This window comes from Myotis daubentonii, chromosome 9 (assembly GCF_963259705.1).
Source record: "Myotis daubentonii chromosome 9, mMyoDau2.1, whole genome shotgun sequence".
Classification (NCBI taxonomy): Eukaryota; Metazoa; Chordata; class Mammalia; order Chiroptera; family Vespertilionidae; genus Myotis; species Myotis daubentonii.
Window position 1 is genome coordinate 24,738,596 of NC_081848.1, and position 22,348 is coordinate 24,760,943.

Sequence of the window (22,348 nt, forward strand, 5' to 3'; positions counted from 1 at the left end):
TTCCACAGCGAATTTGGCAACTTCCTGAGAAGCTGAACAACTTCGTGCCCAAATCAAACGCATCCTAACCCTTTTCTAATCAACTCTTCGCTCAATTCACTATTTCAGCGGTTCTCAACCTGTGGGTCACGACCCCTTTGGCGGTCGAACGACCCTTTCACAGGGGTTGCCTAAGACCATCCTGCATATCAGATATTTACATTATGATTCATAACAGTAGCAACATTACAGTTATGAAGTAGCAACAAAAATAATTCTATGGTTGGGTCACATGAGGAACTGTATTTAAAAGGCCAGAAGGTTGAGAACCACTGCACTATTTCCTTCAACAAAAACACTACTCTCCCCTCACCCAGGCCTGCAGCCTTTCCAAAACTCTGACCTGTCTCTGCCCTTCGTGTCCTACTAAAAATGAGGTACTCAAGTGCTGCATGATGCTCCTCCATCTCTCAGAAATCACTCCTTCCCATCCTCTTACACTCTTGGCCTCCATACATGCACAAGACCTCAACTGATGCCCCATCTTGCGGCACCCAGCCTCCCTAACCCCACTCTCCCCTCCTCCACAGACCCTATATGCCACCATCAGGCTATTATTGTTATTTTTTAATATATATATATTTAAATATACTTTATTGATTTTTTTACAGAGAGGAAGGGAGAGGGATAGAGAGCTAGAAACATCAATGAGAGAGAAACACCGATCAGCTGCCTCCTACACACCTCCTACTGGGGATGTGCCCGCAACCAAGGTACATGCCCTTGGCTGGAATCGAACCTGGGACCCTTCAGTCCGCAGGCCGACGCTCTATCCACTAAGCCAAACCGGTCAGGGCGGGCTATTATTTATTAAGTGCTGTTTTCAACGGGTCCATCCTTTGTTCAAATAAGAACTTAGTGCTTTTTAAGCCTTCAAGTCTGTACACCTCTGTTCTAAGTAACTCAGGCCTCCATCACTCTCCTATTCCAGGAACCCTGACTAATTCTCCTGCCTCGGCTAGAACCGCCACGGTCTCCCCGCTTCCAGGAACAGATAACATTTTTTGCCATCTCAGCATCTTGGCAAAGCTCTCACCTCTGCTTATCCAAATCCCACCCACGCTCCAAGGCTCAGGGCCGGCCCAACCTCTCACATAGGTCCAGCTCCACCAGCCTCTGCGCCCCCACCCGCACCTGTCTCCAGCTGTCCGTCATACACGCTTTCCTGTTGACTCAAACACTCTCTCCTGTGCTGAAAGCCAGAAGAGCTGTGATCCTGCCCAAACCACCAGACTTTCGAGTCTCACAGAACTGTTATTATGATCAAGTGAGAATTTACATGAAGGGGACTCGCTCATCTCATTCATAATAAGAACATCTACGTGGAGGATGTTGGTATCTGTCTATTACCTGCCAGCCACAGGTATGTCCTATCATTCACAATCCTGCAGCCCCAAAGTTTCAGTAAATATCAGTTAAAATAAGTTAACAAAGGGATAAAATAACTTTTCACGGAGCACTTGTCTCCATAGCCAACGTTCAGCCACGCAGGGACTTCTCTGGCACAAAATCTGAGATGACAACACGAATGCGTGTAGGGACAAGGCGGGGGACAGCTGTTCTGGTGGCAAGGGCGCCGGTCATAAGAGTGGAACTGAATACGAGGCCACCGTCGGGATCAGCAGGGCGCAGCAGACACAACTGAGGAGTAAGGATGGGAGGATGCGAGCAGAGTCCACAAGGGGCACAAATGAAGTCCCCGTGGACAAGGAATGCTTCAGACCAGAAAACCGGGGCTACCTTTCTTCCTCACGTTCACGCAGCTCAGCAGTGAGCACTGCCAGGGGCACAGGGGAGAATCACGTCTCGGGCCCCGGCATCTCCCAGAATGCCGGCTCCGCGCGGCCCACCGCCCGCCACGCCCCTCCCGCCCCGGGCCCTACCGATGGAGATCTCCTGCGCGTAGGCCAGCGAGATGAGCAGCAGGGGCAGCCCCACGGCGATGTACGTGACCATCTTGTCCACGGCCAGCTCCAGCCGCAGCCCCTTGAACTTGGGCTCCGAGGGCTCCTTCAGCAAGAAGTCCGAGAACACGTACTCGGTGGCCAGGTGGGCGATGGCCATGGCCGCGGCGCGCCGGGCTCGGCCCGTCAGGCCCCGGAGGGCAGCCCCGGGAACTGCCGGCGTTGAGAGCGCCGCGCGGCGCCTTCTCTCCGGCCCCGGCCCCGCCGAGGCTTTCGCTTTCCTTTTGCCGCCTCGCCAGTGGCTTCCACACCAGCCTTTGTGCCTCGGCGCGCGCGGCTGCCGGCGCCTCCGCTGGACGCACGAGCTCTGCGCGCTCCGCCGCCGCCGCGCAGACCCGCCCCCGCGCGCTCGGCCCGCGCAGGTCCCCGCAACGCGCGCGCCACCCAGGCTCCGCGCCTCTCCGCTGCCCGGAGGCGCGGGAATCAACCAGGGAACAAAGCGCTTCGCTCTTGCCCGGCCCCTCCGCTCTGCTCGGCGGCGGACGCTGCTTCCAGGCCGGCCAGCGCGCTTAGCCCGCTCGGCTGCGCTTTTCCGGAATCCGGAGGGAGACGGAGGACCGGGGGGCGTGGAGTTTCCGGAAACCGCGGTGACGCGGGGCGGAGGGGCACGGCAGCATCCCGCGACCCGGGCATCTACATCCCCAAAGAGATCTTCCCTTCCAGAGAAGGACCTCAGTCTGATCCTTCTCGCGCTCCTCCCATCCTCATCCTCCCACTTCTGGGCACCCGGAAGTTTTGAAAACATTTCTGAAAAGCAACCCCTTACGCGGTGGACAGAATGGCCCACTTTTACGTCCCACCCCCAACATTTCCACCTGATGATTCAGGTCAAAAGGAGCTGCGAATGCTTCAGAGAGCAACAGAGGCGATCGCGCGGTGTAGACTGAGCGTGTGGGGGCAGAGGGAGCCCTGGGCCGTTCCAGGAGCTCCGAGTGGCAGGGAGCACAGGTCGTGAGTCTTGATGTGACTGCTGCGCAGTGGAGCTTCTCCTGCGTACCTTGTCGGAGCCTTGGGCTGGGAGCCCGCAGAGGGGTGACCGAGGATGAGTGGATGTTGGGGTAAAGCAGATTCGGAACCACTTACAGAAAGTGGATGCTGAGCAAATAGACAGGAGATGCTTTAATCAGCAGCACTGGGAGCAGACAGGACCTTTAAACATGATGTCTCCTTGGAGCCGGGCTGGACTGCCTTCTCCGCTTTGTATGTGTGGGGGGTGGAGGGGGGGGAGGGGTCGTGGTGGTGCCTATGCACACAAGCCTCTTCCGTATGTTCTCAACTCCCACATGTACTTCTCCACCCTGGCCTGCCCTCTGAGCACTCCCCCAAGGGCCCACACAACTCTCCACTTGGATGCTCACTGGACTTCAAACTCATAATGGCCAGAACCGCAATCCTCATCTTCCCCTCAGCCTGAACTCCAGTCTTCTGCATCTCGCTAAATGCATCACCACCCACCCATCTGCCCAACACTTCCTTCTCTCCCAGCTGCCATAACCAACTTCCAAATTCTCTTGCTTCTCTCTCCTAAATATAGAAAATTTGGCAGTTTTTCTCTCCCTGCACTTCCAGCACCCCAATTCAGGCCACCAGCCTCTCTCCTAACCACATAGGAATGTATCCCCTAGGCCTGCAAGCCATTCTCTCCCAGCTGCCAGAGGGAGCTTTTAAAAGCTCCAATCTGATCATGTCACCTCCCCCTTCTTCAACTGGATGTTGCTTTTAGAATAAAATCCAAATTTCTTAGCACAGTCACTGCCTGCCTCGCCAGCTTCACTCCTTCCCATACGGCTCTTCCAGTCTATCAGGCTCCTTGCCTCCTCCAGGCCCTTCCTTGCAAAACATTCCCACAGTGGCCCTTTTGCCTGTCCAGCTCTTTTCACCCTCTTTATCTCAGGTAGATGCCACTTGTCCAGGAAAGTCTTCTCTGAGGTCGCTTTATTATATATTCTTGAAATATGGGCACTACTGGTTATTAGCTGTGGGCCTTGGGAAAGGTACTTGACCCTCCTGTGCCTGTTTTCTCATCTATAAAGTGGTTATGCCTCTTACGATTGTGATAAGGATCAAATGACTTAACCTATATTAAGTGCCGAGGACAGCTGATGAGTGCTCTATAAGTGTTACCTGTTATTGTTGCCCTCTATTTTTTCTTCTTAATATTACTCACAACTATAATTCAACAGGTATTTGTCTAACTTTTCATTAATGTTTGTCTCCCCCTTTATGTGGTAAGCTTCATGAGGGTAGGTCCATGCCCAGGTATACCACTCTTAACTCTAACACTTAGCATAAATGCCTTGTACATAGTAAGTCTTTTAATAAATATTTGTTAAGTGTCTAAAGGAATTTGAAAGGCTTTCACCATGAAAATTGTTTAAAAACAAGTAGCCCAATTACACTCATTTATCCACACTCTCAAGGCATATACTAGAGGCCAAGAGATGGGCCAGTTCTGGGCTCGATGGATAGGGAAGCAAAGATGAAGTGGACACATTCCATTCCCTCAAAGACCTCATGATTTAGTAAGATAAATAAGGCATGTGCACAATCCTATACTAATAAAAGAGAAAAATGGTAATTGGCGTACAACCAATACCTTTTTCATTGGCTAATCAGCGAGATATGCAAATTAACTGTCAGCCAAGATGGCGGCTGGCAGCCAGGCAGCTGAGAATAGGAGGCTTGGTTGCCCCAGCGATGGAGAAAGTCAAGGATCCCCGCAGCTGCGGGGCTCTGAGCTCCTGAAGCAACAACTCCAAAAGATACAATGTTTCAATTACAGAAGCTAAAAGATGGCGGTTAATTTGCATACTCAGGCTCCAAGCAGAGCGAAGCCAAACAGCCCTGAAGCAGCAGGGCAGAGAGGCCTCAGGGCCTGGGATCAGCGGAGCCGAGAGGCCTCCCGGCCCCGGTGATCAGCGGAGTCCATAGGCCTCCCGGCCCCGGTGATCAGCGGAGTCCAGAGGCCTCCCGGCCCGGTGATCAGCCGAGAGGCCTCCCAGCCCCGGTGATCAGCCGAGAGGCCTCCCGGCCCCGTGATCAGCGGAGCCGAGAGGCCTCTGGGCCAGGGATCAGGGGAGCCGAGAGGCGTCCTGGCCCTGGGATCAGCGGAGCAGCGAGGCTTCCCAGCACCAGGATCAGTGTGACAGGGTGCGGAGCCCCAACCCTCTGATCGGCCCTGCTCTTTGCATGACAGGAGTGGCGCTGCAACCTCCCTATGGACCCTGCCTTGAGTGTGACAGGGGGTGGTGCCCCAACCCCCCAATCGGCCCTACCCTGAGCATGACTGAGGGTGGCATGGCAACCTCCCATGTTCTGTGCATGACAGGAGGCAGGGCCCCAACTCCCCAATGGGCCCTGCTCTGAGCCCGACCAGGGGTTACACCTAGGATTAGGCCTGCCCTCTGCCACCAGGAGCAGGCCTAAACCAGCAGGTCCTTATCTCCTGTTGGGTCCCAGACTGTGAGAGGGCACAGGCCAGGCTGAGGGACCTCCTCTCCCAACCCCGAGTGCACAAATTTTTGTGCACCGGGCCTCTAGTTAACTATAATACAAGTTGGAAAGGGTAAGTGATTTTGTGAAAGGTGGGGTGTGCCAAGGGGGGTGCATAAAAGACTGAGGCCTAGTATGGATAAGTCTGGCAGGCAGAGCTGGGGCAGGAGCTTTCCAGCAGTGAATGAAAGCGTAGATGCTGTGACCTTTCTCTCCTTGTCAAAACGGACACATCTAACAGGCTCAAAGGTCCCCTCTTCTGGAAGCTTTCCTGAGCCCCCAGTTGTGATGAATCACTCCCTCCCTAGCACTTTCTCCTGGTCCAGCTTTTAGCTCATTTTGCCTTGTGTGATGGGTTGCATCTCTGCTATCTCATTACATATCAAGTTCCTCTGAGGGCCTGAACAGAATCTGCAGTTTTGTAAATTGCCCTCAGCCCTGGCAGAGTTTTTTACATTTAGCAGAAAATCAGTCCACATTTGTTGAATTTACAATAGAGGCAAGAAAGAGGACTTGCTAGGAAATGGGAGGTACAGACATCTAACACTGATACAGGAAAGACGAAGGTGGGGGAGTCAGGGATGAAAAGGGAGGGGCCAGAGAAGGTAGTCTGGCCTTTTTTTCCAGCCAGTAGTAGGGAATGTTTGGAGAGAAGTAATGTAAGTAGAGTTGTGCTTGAAAAAGGTGAATCTGTCAGCCACATGTAGAGTGGATTGGAACACATATTGGAGGTGGGGAGGCCAGGTAAGAGGCTGTCGAAATTTTGCACATGAGGAGTAGTGAGATCCCAAACTGGCCCCTTGCCTTTGAGGACAGAGGTGAATGGCACAAAAGAAAGTGATAGTTAAGGGAGCCATTTTTCCTACTATAAAAATCAGATCAAATAATCTGATGTGTGCCAAGGTTTTTGGGAGGAAAAAGAAGGCAGCTGCAACTCCTAGATTTGCCACGTACTTGCTGTCTGATCAAGGATGTGTCACTGGAAATCTGAGCCTCAGTTTCTTCACTTACCAATTAAGGCTAACACTGCCTGCCTCACCAGGTTGTTCTGAGCATTACCTGTGATAATATATGTAACGGTGCCTGTCACTTCATGGGTGCTTAGCATTATGATAGCTGTCATTATCAGCCTCAGAAGTTTAAGGTGTCACACCAGAGTGTATGTAATGTTGTTGTTGCTTTAAATAGACTTTAATTTTTAGAGCCATTTCATAGTTACAGAAAAATTGAGCAGTTGATTAATGTTTGTGCATTTCCGGTTATTTTTATATTTCTGGTGTCAGCAACTGGGGAATTTGGGTTTTTTTCAGAAAGGAAAAGGAAAATGAAATTGAAATGGAAAAACATTGCAGGGTATTTGCCAGGAAGTGATGTGTCAGATGTGGAAGAACACTGCTGCAGCTGTGTGGGCTGGGTGGAAGGAGCAAGAGTGACAGGGAGAGGCTGGTTAGGGGGCTGCAGCAGTGGTCCATCCTGCTTGAGCAGGATTTATGGTCTGCAGCCGCACGAGAAGCAACTTTGAATTTATTGTATAAAGATGTTTTTCAGATCCGTGAAGATGGACGACATCATCTATGGAGAGGGGTATAACAAATTACCACACATTTGGTGGCACACATTTATTCTCTTTGAACTCGGGAAGTTTGAAATCAGTTTCACTGGAGTACAATCAAGATGTCAGTGGGCCATGCTCCCTCCTGTGGTGAAGAATTTGTTCCCTTGCCTTTTCCAGCATTTAAGGCAGCATTCCTTGGCTTGTGGCCCCTTCCTCTATCCCAAAAGCCAGCAGCGAAGAATTTAGCGTCACAATGCCTTCCTCTGTAATCAGATCTCTCTCTGCCTCTCATTTAGAAGGACACTTGTGATTACACTTAGAGCCAGTGTGGGTAATCCAGTATCCACTTCTCATACTAACACATTGCAGACCAGTAGTTTTATTGCTAGCTTTACCCAGTGGCCAGATAAGTTTCTATTGAATGAGTACAAAAAAAGTTTTACATAAATGTTAAAGGTACACTTTAAAATCAAATACCCATTGTATTTTGAAGTTTATTCATTACATGTTCTTAAAAGCTAATATCTTTTTAAAGAAATCTCGTGATTGGCCACAAGCCTTAGCACAGAAAACATGATAATTCTTGTGATCCGTCTGCAATATGTTAAGATCTTTAACTTGCTCATAACTGCAAAGTCCTTTTTTTTCCATATAAAGTAACATTCACAGGTTTGGGAATTAAGACAAAAATCTTCGGGGACATTATTTAGTCTACCCAGAGAGCATAAGAGAGAAAAGGTGCTAGTGTCAGACCCTGAGGCATGCTGACACTGAAGTCCGAGAAAGGACAGGTAACTAGCAAAAGAGACTGAGATAGAGTAGCAGTTGAGGAAGATGGAAGGCTGGCAGTGATTCATGTTGCAGAACCAAGAAACTAGAGGATGTTTAGAAGGAAGGAGCATTCAGTTGTTGCTGAGAGGTTGAGTAAGATAAAGATGGGCAAGAAAGCAGTAGAAATGGCATAATGGTTATTGATTTTGACAACAGCAGATTGGGATGTGGGGGAAGAGAGGATTGGGCACCCTGAATTGGAAGCCATTGGAGTGGGTTGAGGAATGCATGGGGTGAGGTGGTACAGGCAGCCAGCATGGACAGTGCTTTAAGTTCTACGACCAAGGGAACAGAGAAACTGGGCTGGAGGGGTTTATGGAGTTAAGGACAAGGGCTCTTGTTTTGCTTTCTTTTGTTGTTGTTAATCCTCACCCCTGGATATTTTTCCATTGATTTTTAGAGAGAGTGGAAGGGAAGGGGAGAGACAGAGAGAGAGAAACATTGATGGGAGAAAGACACATCGGATTGGTTGCCTCCCACATGCATGCCCGGGGCTGGGGATGGAGCCTGCAGCTGAGTTACTTGCCCTTGACTGAAAGCAAAACTGGGACCCTTTGGTTCAAGGGCCAACGCTCCTTCCACTGAGCCAAAGTGGCTCAGGCAATTTTGCTTTCTATTGTTGATGGTGGGTATTGACGATGACTGCATGCAAGAGGAAAAACTGGTAACTGAGGGAATGAGTCCTTGAGAAAGCAAGAAGGGATGAGGTCCAGAGCCGAGTGAGAGACTTAGCCCTGCCAGGAGCAGGAACAGTTCCTCTATTGTAACTGGAGGAAAAGATGTGTGTGATGTGGTTGATTTTTCTCAAAGGAGTGAGGCTGAGGATGAAGTGTGGTAACGTTTGAGGAAACAATGGTTGGGGAGTGTCATATTACTTGTGGAGATAAATTGGTGTTTCATTTCCTTTCCTTTAGCACGTATAACTGGGATAGCTGCTGAATATCTAAAATATATTCTCCTTTAACTACTCCCCATCCCAGGTTTAATGATAGGTAACTTTTAGTTAAAAGACAAACAAACATTCAAATAGCCATCTTATGTGAAACTTTATTAAAAAGAGAAATGGTATAATCACACTACTGTGTGGTTTCATGTTCATTAAAAAAAAATAAACTAAGAGGAAAGGGGAAAAAACTTACAACTATATAATTTGTTGTCTAAGTGAGTTATAAATAAGACATTTCTCATAATCATTATGATGAAATGATTTAGTCTACACATGTATGAAAACTGTAGAGCACCTATTACAAAATCACATTATCAGTGGTTAGCAGGGTGGAGTTCAAACCCCTGCTTGATAGGGCATTCAACCAAACAAGGAACAGAACTATTAGCATTCACATCCTGTCTTAGGTAAAGCTAGGTTCTACCAAATCCCGTTTCCCCTCACCAAGATGAAGACAGAAAGTATGAAAGTTCCCTCCACCAGTATTTATTCGATCCTACTCATTCATCTGGACATCCAAGTGATCCATGGCTAGGGCAGATGTTCTACTGTCACTAGTCTGGCATCGGCATTGGCATCACAGAGCAGCTTGCCCTGAACTAAGGGCAATTTCTCAGTCTAGTTGTAATAAACAATATTGCTTTTATTAATCTTACACCTAACCCTTATGCATACAAAGAGTATGGATTGCCTCATAGTGGATTGAGTTTAGTTGTTCAAGATGTTATTTTTGCATTTGAGCCTTTGAAAGCTGATTTAATGGTGTAAATAATTGCCACTGGGACTCTCTTTTTCTAGCCTTTCCTTCCCCCCCCCCCCCCCCCCGCTCTCTCACAAGGGGCTATGTCTTTAAGAGGCATAGAATCACGGATTTTATGAGGTTCCCTTCTCCTCCCAACCAGTCAGCTGCATTACTGAGTTCTTCCTGGTGTTCCTGACATGATGAGACTGTTTTTATTTCCTGGAAGATAGAGACTTGGAAAGAACCCCGAAGTGAATAAAAAATCAGACTCAACACTCAAGCCCAGACTCGCCTCCTGCAAAGTTTCCTTCCATCTTAGATGCTCTCTCAAAACTCTCGGAGAGCCCTGACTCACCATGCGAGAACCTAACCCCCTGTTTCAGATTCCAGCCCTCCACTTTCTGAAACACAGATTCAAGTTCTCTAGTTGATTCTTGAAAATACAAACGTTGCCATAGAAACAGACGGTAAAAACTAATAACATAAAGTGAGTCATACACATTCAAGTATCTCTATCAGTTTGCATAAAAATAGCACCAATATTTTAAAAATGTGTATAACTTTGCCTTCTGCAACAAATAGTGTGCCAGCTGTTTATATTCAAGTGGAAAAGGCCAGGAGAGCTGGCTAACGCTCTAAAATATTCACTTGGTCAGATTCTATCAGCAGATACTGACACAGACATTTCCATGAACTCCTGAGAAAGGTCTTTTCCCTGGAACAGCGAAAGGAAGCATTTTGTTTAACGGGGTTGAGAAACCAGTGCTGTTCCAGTTAGATGTCGGAGGCAGTATAACTTTCCAGAAGCTGTCCATCTGAGAACTTTGACGGTTAGCTAAGGAAGCACTCACTGTCTAATCTAAGAAGTGTGAGAGCTGGAAACGAAAGACATCTTTCAAAGGGAATCCACACTTCAGCAAATGTATTCTGAGAACAGGCCTGTCAGTCACGCCCATTCTCCTCTCTCTGTATTTCATACCTGAGGATTACGCACAGCCCATTTAAAAACAAATAACTAAAAGCAAATTGCTTTGACTGTGTTCCCGAGGATGAGCGCCCACCCAGGGTACAGTGTGGACCTTCCTTGGTGAACCATGCCTTGTCCAGTTCCCCTGCGGAGCAAGAGCAGCCGCTCACAGGGCGTCGGTGGGGAGCGCGCAGGACTGCACCGCCTGGTAGGCCACCTGCTTCCGTGCAGAGCGCAGTCTGAGGGACAGGGTCATGGTGACGATCAGGAGGAGGAGTCCGATGATGAACAGGATGACCAAGGCTGCTTTAGCTCCTCTGGGACTCAGATTCTTGCCAAAGAAATAGAGTTGCTCCTTGACAGGCTCTTCTGTGAAAAAGAAAAGCGAGGTGTCAGGCCTCTGCCTTTCCGTGGAGCGTGAGACTGACCATTCCCACGCAGGGGACAGGGAGGGGTCCTTACCGTGGGAGGGCGCGGTGGTGGCTGGATGGGAGGCTCCTCCAGAAGGAGACTTGGTGGAGTAAGGAATCCTGTTGTCTGGACAAAGAAGGCAAGTTGATTGTTTTATAAACAATAGAAGTAGGTTCTTTTCATGACATGAGTTGTTTCAAGAGTTATTTCCTTTCACCAAATAGAACTTTTCCCCGTCAGTTATCTGTAAGTCTTTCTTGGATTCTCAGTGTTATTCTTCCTTCCACTATACATGTTGTTCCAACCCAGTCACCTTTTAGGCTTCTACCCATCCATTCAGACCCGTCGGAAACATGATGGACTCTGTGGAACCTTGGCTCATATCCCCATTGTTGACCCTTGCTTCCTACTGCTGTCACTGAGCCCTGTACTCTGCACTCTGTTTTGGCATGTTGCAGATTCTATTATGGTTACTATTTACATGTCTGTCTCTCTTGCTTAACTCTGAGCTCCTTGGGGGTCTTATGCCTCCTGTTTTCAGGGTCTACAAAAAGCCTATCCCCTGGTATCACTGACAGACAACAGTATACCTATGTTCCGAAGGACTGTGTAGGTTGTTTCCATGCCAGCATGGATGTGATCGGATACATGACAGTGTATCAGCCATGTCCCTGGGTGATCTGCAAACAGTTCGATGGTTTGGAATGTCCCAGGAAAGAGGTCATACACATCTTCTCGGTAAGATTTATCTATCTGCAGAAAGAAGGAAATGATAAAGGTAAGAGCAGAAATCAATAAAATCAAGAATAGAAATATAATAGAGATAAAGGAACCAAAAGCTGGTTCTCTGAACAGATCAATAAAATTGATAAACTTGTGGTGGCCAGCCTCCACAATGGCCTCCAATAATCCCCACCTCCTGGTAGTCATAACCTTTGTAGTCCCCTCCTACATTGCATGAGAATTGGTCTATGAAACCAACAGCCTACTGGCAGAGGTGATGGCATTCTACTTCCAAGAATAGGTTATAAAAGACAGTGACTTCTGCCTTATACCCTCTCTCTTGCTTTCTCCTCTTAGATCGCTCATTCTTGGGGAAGCCAGCTCCCATGCCATACCCACATGGTGAGGGACTGAAGCGTGCAGTCAACAGCCCTGTGAGTGAGCTTGGATGTGGATCCTCCAGCCCCAGTCAAGCCAGATGACTGCAGTTCCAGCTGACGTCTGGTTGCAGTCTCATGAAAGGTGCTAAATCAGAACCAACTAGCTAAACTGTTCCCAGATTCCTGACCCCGAGAAACTGAGATGAGCAATTATTGTTTTAGGTCACTAAGTTTGGGAGTCATTTGTTATGTAGCAATAGATAACTAATACAAACTTCTAGACAAACTGACCAAGGAGGAAAAAGCAGAAGAAGGAAGGCACAAATTGCAAATATCAGGAAGGAAAGAGGGGACATTACTGAGTTTTATAGACATTAAAAAGGATAATAAAGGAATATTGTGAACAACTGGTCATTAATTCTACAACTTAGATCGTATGGACAAAGCCCTTACGGTAAAAGCTGATAATTATCACTATTCAGATTACCTGTTAAAGAAACTGAAATTATATTGATACCTTCCATCAAATAAACTCCACATCCATAGGCCTTCATTGGCAATTTTTACCAAATTTTAGAGAAGAAATGATACCAATTCTAAACATAGCTTCCAGAAAATAGAAGAGGAGGGAACACTTTAAACTCATTTTATGAGGCCAGCATTACCCTGATACCAAAACCAAGACAAATAGTTTACATGAAAATAAAGCTACTACCAATAGACTTCGTGAACATAGATGCAAAAACTCTCATCTGAAGCTTGGAGAGGTTTTTTTGTTTGTTTTTGTGGACTTTTTAAGCACAATAAGATATATGTACATATTAAGAAATGTCTACCAGGGGCAGGCTATAACCACATTATTCTGTTCTATTCTCTAATATTGACACCACCACCACCCCTCAAGCTTTATTGCCAAATAAACCTCTTACTTTATAGTGGAAATGCATTGAATTTATTAGTTCAAAATGTCTCCTCCCCCAAAGCATTTTCCTTATACTTACTTTGAAAAGAAAGCTCTCAGCATGATAATGGATGGTATGTATGTCCACTTCACTTCCCATTCCTAACAAATACCAGTTTGTCATTGTATCTTCATTCATGATGAGGCCATGGAGATTCCCAAAAATCTTTCCATTAATAGCTACGATGGTGAAGAGAAAATAGCTTCTGATTAGTGAGGAGACCCTCATTCCTTAATCTGGTTCGAGCCAATCTCTAAGTCACCAATGTCCTCATCTGCCTGATTAAATGGAACAGTCTCATTTGCACTTGCCAATGTCCCCACCATTCTAGACCCAAAATTCACATTCCTAAGAAATCCTTATACAAAGATGGCTAGGTGAGAGAATAGCCGTTTGGTTTTGAAAGCTACATCTTGGGTAGCAGGGTGTGCTGTTGGTTTGTTTATTCAGTATAGTCTCTTTGTGGAGTAGATTATAGCCCCATTTGCCAGGTAGCCAGATTCATATCATTCTACAGTTGAGTGGACTAAAGCACAGAGAATCAAGTTCATATAAATCATCATTGAACCAATTAGAAGCTATTTTCTTGATATGTACTTTCTGAGAACTACCTTGGGGCAAGTTCCTAAGCCTGGCTGACTCTCTAAACAGCTTCACACCAGCAGAGCCCATGACCTCATAGGGACCAAAGCAAGCTCAAGGTGGGTTGATGTGAAGTGGGACTCTCCTTTACTCTCTGCTATGTTTTTATTCTGTGCATCAGATGAATTAATCCATTAAAAATAGAGAGCATACCAAGAAACTTTTGGGAGAAGGAAGCAAAATAGGTAGGGGAAAGGGTAGCTGAGTCAAAAATCAGGCTAATTCTGATCTATGTTGGCAATTAACCAGCTTTGTGACCTTTGTGGTCTCTTTAGGTATACCTTTGGTCAAAAGTAGATCTTGCTGAGAGAGTACAGATGTGTCAACGAAACCCATTACTCCTGCTTAAAAATAAAACTACCCTAAATTACGTAGAATTAAATAATATAGACACGTTAAAACAGAAATTTGGTGATGGTATTTTATGTCCCAGAAACAGTTCAACCAGGCCCTTAACTTTGATCAATTAAAAGTTATGATGTATTCTTATAGAAATATACGAATAAGTGCTGATTCACTTTTAAATAATTATTTCGTAGTCTTAAAATTTAGGGATCCCAGCATTCAGAGGTAGAGCTCCCTAAAACAGTTGGTCCGCAGCCTGGCTGGACCTTGCTGGCAGCCATCCAATGACTTGACCGGTTCCCTGTGAAGGAAAGCTTTAGAGGACTTGTTTCCGTCCAGGAGCACCTGGGGGTGGGGACGGGCTCAGAGAAGGAGGCTGGGGACCTCCTACAGTTACAGGAATTTCTATGAGCTTATCTCACCAAAGGTCTTCTTTTTTAATCTCTGATATACCGTGCATTCTGTTGCTCTCCTCAAAATCATCAGTGCGCTTAAAATCTCGTGGATCTTTATTGAGATACTTCTTAATATTGTCGTCCAGATACCAAGATTCATTCTCATCAAATATCAAAAACAAGAGAGCAAATTCATAATCAACATCGCTTCTTCTTCCTTTTTCATTCAACACGCCTTCTCTGCATATAATCAGAGGGCCCATCAAACCACTATATGTATCCTGAAAGAAAATAAAACTGAGTAGAAGAGCCTTTAAATAATTTAATGATACCGATTAAGCGCTTGTAACAAAGTCATTTTCTTACAAGAAAGTTATTTCTCTATTGCTGTTAACAGTGCTATGATACTACCTGTCATTTAGATCAGATAACTTTATTTCAGTGTTTAATTCCTCTGTCTTCCTCAGATGGTCCCATTTCATTTACCGTCAAACCTGACATTTCTTTTCCCTCACCATGCCTCTCCACTCTGCGACTTCCTTTCCATTCCATCTGCCATCCTTCTAGTGTAGGACCTTAACACCTCACCCTGGACTAGAAATTGGCCCCTCTCTGGTCTCTGGCTCACTCACCTCCAGCCCACGCTGCGGACTTCCATCAGATTAACCTCATCATTCCCATATCTAGAAGTCCTCAGTGAATCTCCATGACCTACTGAATAGAATGTTAATCCTCGACAGCTCCTTGAACCCATCAGGATTCTCTAGCTTACGCTCCTCCACTGCTTTCTTTTCCTATTACCCATTTGGCCAAATGGGACTCTCAGCATTTCCCAAACACACTGGCTTTCCTGTTTTCAGCTTTCCTCACAATGCTCTCTCTTCCTAGACTCTCTTTCCCCTACACTCCTATAGAACGCACCAGATTCAGAATTTTGTTATAATTATGGGAGTGCATATATATTATTTTCCTCAAAAAGTTTAAGTCCTTCAAGACAAGAATGTTTGCATAGCTCATAGTACAAGTGCTCAATAAATATTTTGGGGGATGTACAAAGAAATAAATGAATAAGTGTACATTTCCCATAATTCCAAAATATAAGTTTAATTTTTGAATTGTCTTGAATGTCACCCTGTAACTCCTGCACTGTCCAGTACAACTCAAGGACAATAATGCAACCATCTAATATTTAAGAGGAAGGTTAAGAGAATCTTTTACTTTTTAAACAATGGGCACTACTTAAATTTTATATCATACTAGAGGCCCAGTGCACGAAACTCCTACAGGTGTAGGGTCCCTAGGCCTGGCAGGTTGGGGCCTTCCGGCTGCTGGTGGGGGCCTCCCTTTATTCTGTGCCACCCCCTGGTGGTCAGCACATGTCATAGCGAGCGAGCGAACTCCTGGTCTCCTGGTCGAACTCCTGAGGGGACACTTTGCATATTAGCCTTTTATATAGAGAGATGTGATTTTAGTTTGGACTTTCATTTATGACATATTATTAAAGACTAGTTGTTTTACCATATAAATTTCTGACTCAATCAATAGTGAATCTTGCGTTTCATTTCTATATAAAGTTAGCCTATTTATTATTCAAATAGTTTGAAATTTCAGTTATTATGTTTGGCATGTGTTTTCTTTTCCCAAACCCCGACAGCAGTGGCGGTGCCTTTTAAAATGGTGGATTCCACACATTGAAAACCATGGTATAAATTATATTTAAAATATTTTTATTTTATGGCTACCTATTTACATAAACTACCTTGTAAAATCTAAATGTGATAACTGAAACATTGGGATTTGATTTGATCTTTTCCCCCATACTTCAGATTAAGAGTCAACTAACTTATATTCTGCAAAGCACCAGGTAATAAATATTTTTAACTTTGTTGGCCATACTGTTTCTTTCACAACTACTCAATTCAATCATAGAGAATGTAAACAAATAGCCATAGTTTGAGACCCCTGCTCTAAACCATGATACCCTTCACATATACCCACCAGAATTGTGATAACTTAATAGTCAACTTAAAGCCATATTACTGTGAGCACTTTGGTTGCTCTCTCCATCTTACCTTCACAAAGTTTACTGTTGAATAGTAAACCCATGGAATACAATTTGGGTCAGATGGCCCTGGACCTGACCTTTTAGGGACATTCCATATGTAAGTTTTTACTTCTCCTGAAATGAATGAGAAGAAATAGAAAGGATTTACTAGTGTTACCTCTTATTCCAGGCGATTTAGCTGGAGAAATAATACAAACAGATCTATATATATTTTGGTTGATGTTCCTTGCTAGGGAGAAGTACCCATTCATTAGAAATGACCCCATTAAACTCACATCTTGATTTTCTGCAGTTTCATAGTGGCCGATATTTCATTTCAGACTAGAGCTTCCCCTCTAGTTTGCTCTTTCTATTATCAATTAACTAGGGGCCTGGTGCACGAAATTCGTGCACTGGGTGTGTGGGGGCGGGGGGAGTGTCCCTCAGCCCAGCCTGCCCCCTCTCACATACTGGGAGCCCTCAGGCGTTGACCCCCATCACCCTCCAATCGCAGGATTGGCCCCTTGCCCAGGCCTGACGCCTCTGGCTGAGGCGTCCGGCCCAGGCAGCGGGGACCTGCAGCTGCAGCGGCCCCGCGATCGTGGGCTTCACTTTAGGCCCAGGCAAGGGACCCCTAGCTCTCGGGACTGCCAGCTTCGACCGTGCCCAGCTCCCATCGCTGGCTCTACCCCTACTTCCTGCTATCACTGGCCAGGGTGGAAAAGGCACCTGATTCTCCGATCATGGCTGGGGGGCAGGGCAAAGGCGGCCTCAGGGCCGCCTTTGCCCTGCCCCCCAGCTCTTAGCTCCCCCCTGGGTTTCCGATCACTGTCAGTGGCAGGGGGCTTCTTCCTGTTTTCCCTTTCGCCTCCCTGCATTGTGCCTACATATGCAAATTAACCACCATCTTGTTGGCAGTTAACTGCCAATCTTAGTTGGCAGTTAACTGCCAATCTTAGTTGGCAGTTAACTGCCAATCTTAGTTGGCAGTTAATTTGCATATAGCCCTGATTAGCCAATGAAAAGGGTAGCTCGTACGCCAATTACCATTTTTCTCTTTTATTAGTGTTGATGTTTATTTAAGAAATGAAGACTTATTTTATACTTCACTGCTTTCCCCCCTCAAATGTCATGTCTCTCTCCCAAGAGTTACGCTCAAGCTCACTTGAATTACCATGGATTTCAGCCTTGGCTTCCTATGCAATAACCAGGAAGCTTTGTGAACCCTCACTGCTCAGGCCTCATCCCAAACCAATGAAATTAGAATGTGGGGGGTCTGGGACTAGGGTATTTTTTTTAAGCTTCTCAGGTGATTTTAATGTGCAAACAGGTGAGATCTAGTTAGAACCAGAGAGATCTAGTTCCAAATCTCAACCCCATGATTTCCTACTTACCCAACCTTTGACACACTACTTAACCTCCATGAACTTTAGTTTCCTTACTGTAGGGAGCACTATAGGGTTAAGCTCTGACTGACCTGTTGGCAAAGCCACAAATAAGTCCCAGCTTAGAGGGCACAGCCCTCTTAGCATAATTAGGCTTGACCTTATGACCTCCCTAGATCATATCTGGGTAGCTAATGGGCTGTGGGAGGTACAGCAAGTGCTGCCAAAACAAGTGAAACTCACAAGAACATTGTAACTATGGTGACCACTAGCTTGTTTACCTCTGGCTATAAAATAAAGGCTCAACTTGCCCTCTGGATCTCGCTCTCTGTGTCCTTAGCCAGGCGCAGGAGATCCACCTAGACTCAGCTTATTCTCTTTGTCTACCTTTCCTACATCCTTTGCCACCCCCCTCGGGCTCACCGAACCCTTGGCTGTGCTGGCATGGCACACCTGACTTATTAAGTGGGGTAGTTATCCAGTCTTCAGACTGTTGTGAGGATGAAATGAAGTAAAATACCTAGGATAGTGCCTCACATTGAAGGCAGTCAATACATGTTCATTTCTATCTATACTAATAACAAGTGTGTGCACTGCCTGTTGCTAGGCACCATACCTGTGCAACCCCCCGTGGCCAATCCAGAGCCTTGCAGAGGAGTCATAAAGATACTCATGAATTAGCTAAATAATCCCATTGTAAAAGTCTCAAATAAAAGCCACATTTAAATCACTATCTCCTTTTGAACTGTGTCCCACCCCCACCACATCAGGACAAATAACCTATAGCTGAATGTGAGCCATAAAGGTACTGCTTACATGTAACTTTGCTCCATAAGTGCTCATACACCAGTGGGTTAGCAATATGACTTTAGGTCTAATTTCCATTAAGTTTAGTATAGCCTCCATGCCTTATTAATCACAAGATAAAAACGCTGATATTTAGCTTCCTAAATGCAAGTGGCTACTGGTGTGGTATGATTAAAGTTGGAACAATCCAGCAGAGAGCACAGCCTTAAATAAAAAGAAGCTGCTCCGTAAATGTTTTCTGAGTCATTTAATTTTGAAAGAGAAGATAGGGGCTGCTTAGTTTTCTTACGATGCTGGGCATGCCCAGATTACTCTTCTCCAGCTTGCCTGGACTTCCTGCCCACAGTTAGTTTCTTGCTCCTACCCTCATCTCTGGGCTCTCCCATACCCTTCTGCCTGTCAGACCCTTGTGGGGATTCTCTCTCTCTGATTTCTGGTTGGAAAAATTCCCCTTTGTCACTTTCTAATCATTCTTCTCCCCACTCCCATAACCTCACATCGAGGACTCTTGGAAAGCCAGCCAGCATAGAGGAGCTGTGTCCCTTGCACGTCCTCACCATTAGGGCACAACAGCCTGCAAAAGGTCACCCCAGCTTGTCCACAGCCCTACCAGAGTCCCATCAATGCCTGATTGGCACCTTTCTTTCTCCCCCTCTCCCCCTGAGATGCTTTCAACCATCAAAAATGAATAACTAAATGGATTTTTGACCCATTTTAAAACATGTCCCTCTTCACCTAAGTAAGACACATTCATTATAGAAAATCTAAAAAGTACAATAAAATGTGAAGAAGTAGAAAAAAGCATCACTCTGCTACTCAAGTACCATCACGAAGATATAACCTTTATTAACATTTTGGTTTATTTCCCTCGGGCCTCCCCATTATACTTGTATTTTGCTTAATATGATACCACCAGTGTTTCCCATGTCATTCAAGCTGTCTTAAATTTCATTTAATGGCTGCATAATAGTCCATCGTAAGGATATTCCAAAATTTACTTCACTGTTTTCCTATAGATAGACATTTAGGATGTTCATGAGAAGCTTTTTGAAGCCGCAAAATACAGGCTTCTGTTACTGGGGATGGGGTGGAGTGGGGTGTGGCAGAAGAATATCAGCCAATGATGATTTTCCTTTCCCCAGCTGCATACTTGTATAGGTACCTTGCTGATGTTTCTAGCGATGCATGAGATTGTTTTGTTTTCTCCTTCTTATGCGTTTTTACTTTTTTTAAAGTTCATATGACTTTTATTATAATTACTATAGTATTAAGTATTATAATTTTACTACACAGAAGAGGTAAAAAGAAATATAACCACCCTGTGATTATACAATTATACTGATGGTTGCTGTCAATTTCATAACTGAAGGTCACAGTAGCTCTTCACATTTATTACAACCACACTTCAACTGTGTAAATGTTATGGGAAGCTGCTTAAATTATGAGCTTTTTCTCTCCCTTCGGGGATCTATCTATCTATCTATCTATCTATCTATCTATCTATCTATCTATCATCTATCTATCTATTTATCTATTTTAGAGAGGAAGGGAGAGAGAGAAATATACATGATGAGAATCATTGAATCATTGATCAACTGCCTCCTGCATGTTCTCTACTGGGGTTGAGCCAACAATGCAGGCATGTAGCCTGACGGGGAACCAAACCATGACCAACTGATTCATAGGTTGATGCTCAACCATTGAGCAACGCCAGCTGGGTTTGGTTTATCTTTTAAAACCCAACTGGAATTCTACCTCCTATATAAAACTTTACCTAATTACTCCTTTTCCTAATTGTTTCTAAGTAATCAATCAGTCTTCATGAATTTTCCTTCTCTGGAACTTTTATAAACACACCCAGCCACATTCTTAAAATTCTTCACTACTTAGAATTTCATCATGTGTAACCCACACTACTACTGAAATGATTGATCTTATTTGCTTTTTTCTCCCAAACTCATTTGAAGCATCTTTAGAGAGCTACGTGGTTAAGAGGTCAGGTTCTAATATCAAACAAACTGGGGTTCCCCTCATTACTAATGTATGACCTAGTCAAGTTCTTTACTCCTTTGTGCTTTTGGCATTTGTTAAATGGACATAATACCATATTTCATCAATTATAGGATAAACATTTTTCACAATTTAATATAACTGAAGTCAGGATGTGTTTTCAAAATCAGTGGCATGTTAAAGTTTAATTGGCAGCATGTCTTTTTCTTTTTAAGAAACAGAATAAATAATGATGGACATTCTAATCAATGGTACCAGATTTAATGAACTATTATTAGTGTCTACCTCACTGGGTTATTATAAGGGTAAATTAGTGTGTGTGTTTTTTTAATATATAAAGCATGGCATAAGGTTAACATTCAATATGTGTTAGCTATTATCATGTCTTACTACATATTTAGGTCCCTAATGGACCTTAGGACCTCCATAAACATTTGGTCATTGGGTGAATGATGATCTCATATTGGGAGTGACTACATGATGGCTGGAATGCATTAACATTAAAATGAGATCAGAAATGATCAGAAAAGAGTTGAGTCTGGTATCCTCATCAGGATGAGCAGACCTCTGGGGTGACTTACCTGGCTTTGTCATGGACACTTGGAGTCGCTTCCCACTCTCCGTGTTCTCCACACCATGGGCTGAGATGGAGTAGGGCCGATCTGCTTTGTTCTTAAATATGATCAGGATAGAGTCACCCACCTCGGCATGTATCATTGGGCCTAAAGGCAAAACACAGGTCTGTGTGCATTATCGTTGCTCTTTCAACACTGAAGTAATTTAAATATAGGTAGTATTTGGCAAAATAAAATAAATATTAGCTTCTTCATTAGTGTATTTCCTTTAGAGGGCCATATATATAGTATTAAATAGCATGTAGTTTTGGCAATTGGACCAATTTGGGCCCAAATCCTGCCTCCTTCACTTATTAGAGAGGCCTTATAGTCAAGGCCTGCCTGAATCTCAACTTCTTCTTCTATAAGATGGGTTTAATGATGCTTTTATTATAGGATTAAATAAGTTACTGCATGTAAAGTGCTTATTTCAGTGCACTGAAACACAATAAATGCTTAAATTTCTACTACTGCTTAGACATAATCTCCAGGAAAAGCCATATCCACAAAATGAAGACTTTCAGTTGTAATCTCCCTGTGTGCAACTTTTGTTAAGTCTGAAATTGCTCACTATCTGGTAAATGGATGTAATAATAATTATTATAAATAATGATACAGTGAAGTTATATGTATAAAAGGGATTTGAAAGATAAGGACAAAATGTAAATTTATATATTGATTTATGATCAATACAGTGATTTCACTAATGCATGTCCAACGCTGTTTCTCAATATTTGGATAGCTGAGATGCGCTCACTTCGGTCCTCATTTATACAAATTTCTGTTAGAAGCAACCGGCCTGTGTGCCAATGGAAAGCAGGGGAAGCCTGTGCCAGCATGACTATGGGATGCCATCGCCCATGCCAGGTGCCTTTTAGCTCTTAGTGCCCAGAATGTGGCCCAGGCAGTTTGCCCAGCCCCCAACCACACTGACAGAGCATTACACACAGTGGCATTCTTGAGGCCCCGCTTTGATGGGGATGGAAACAGACTCCCATTTTGAAAGCACCTGAGACCAGTTCCCTATTTATTCACATTCTTGGGCATTTATTGAATTCTACATTCATGGGAGATATGCTCATGAAAGGAAGGTC

General features: G+C 44.9%; 2 protein-coding genes across 4 annotated transcripts in view; both read right to left on the minus strand.

The window, feature by feature from the left end:
• Positions 1 to 2,690, minus strand: part of PANX1 (pannexin 1) — a 102,984-nt gene extending 100,294 nt beyond the window's left edge. For all 3 annotated transcript variants that reach the window (XM_059708128.1, XM_059708129.1, XM_059708130.1), the window contains exon 1: positions 1,923 to 2,690. In XM_059708128.1, the coding sequence (XP_059564111.1) occupies positions 1,923 to 2,103 (181 nt within the window). In that variant the 5' untranslated portion in view covers positions 2,104 to 2,690. The remainder of the gene's footprint in view (positions 1 to 1,922) is intronic.
• Positions 2,691 to 10,702: 8,012 nt separating this feature from the next.
• Positions 10,703 to 22,348, minus strand: part of HEPHL1 (hephaestin like 1) — a 60,932-nt gene continuing 49,286 nt past the window's right edge. Inside the window, exons 14-20 of the mRNA XM_059708134.1 lie at positions 21,222 to 21,362; positions 16,467 to 16,573; positions 14,453 to 14,675; positions 13,052 to 13,191; positions 11,538 to 11,700; positions 10,999 to 11,073; positions 10,703 to 10,905 (exon numbers count right to left, since the gene is read on the minus strand). Of these exons, the coding sequence (XP_059564117.1) occupies positions 10,703 to 10,905; positions 10,999 to 11,073; positions 11,538 to 11,700; positions 13,052 to 13,191; positions 14,453 to 14,675; positions 16,467 to 16,573; positions 21,222 to 21,362 (1,052 nt within the window). The remainder of the gene's footprint in view (positions 10,906 to 10,998; positions 11,074 to 11,537; positions 11,701 to 13,051; positions 13,192 to 14,452; positions 14,676 to 16,466; positions 16,574 to 21,221; positions 21,363 to 22,348) is intronic.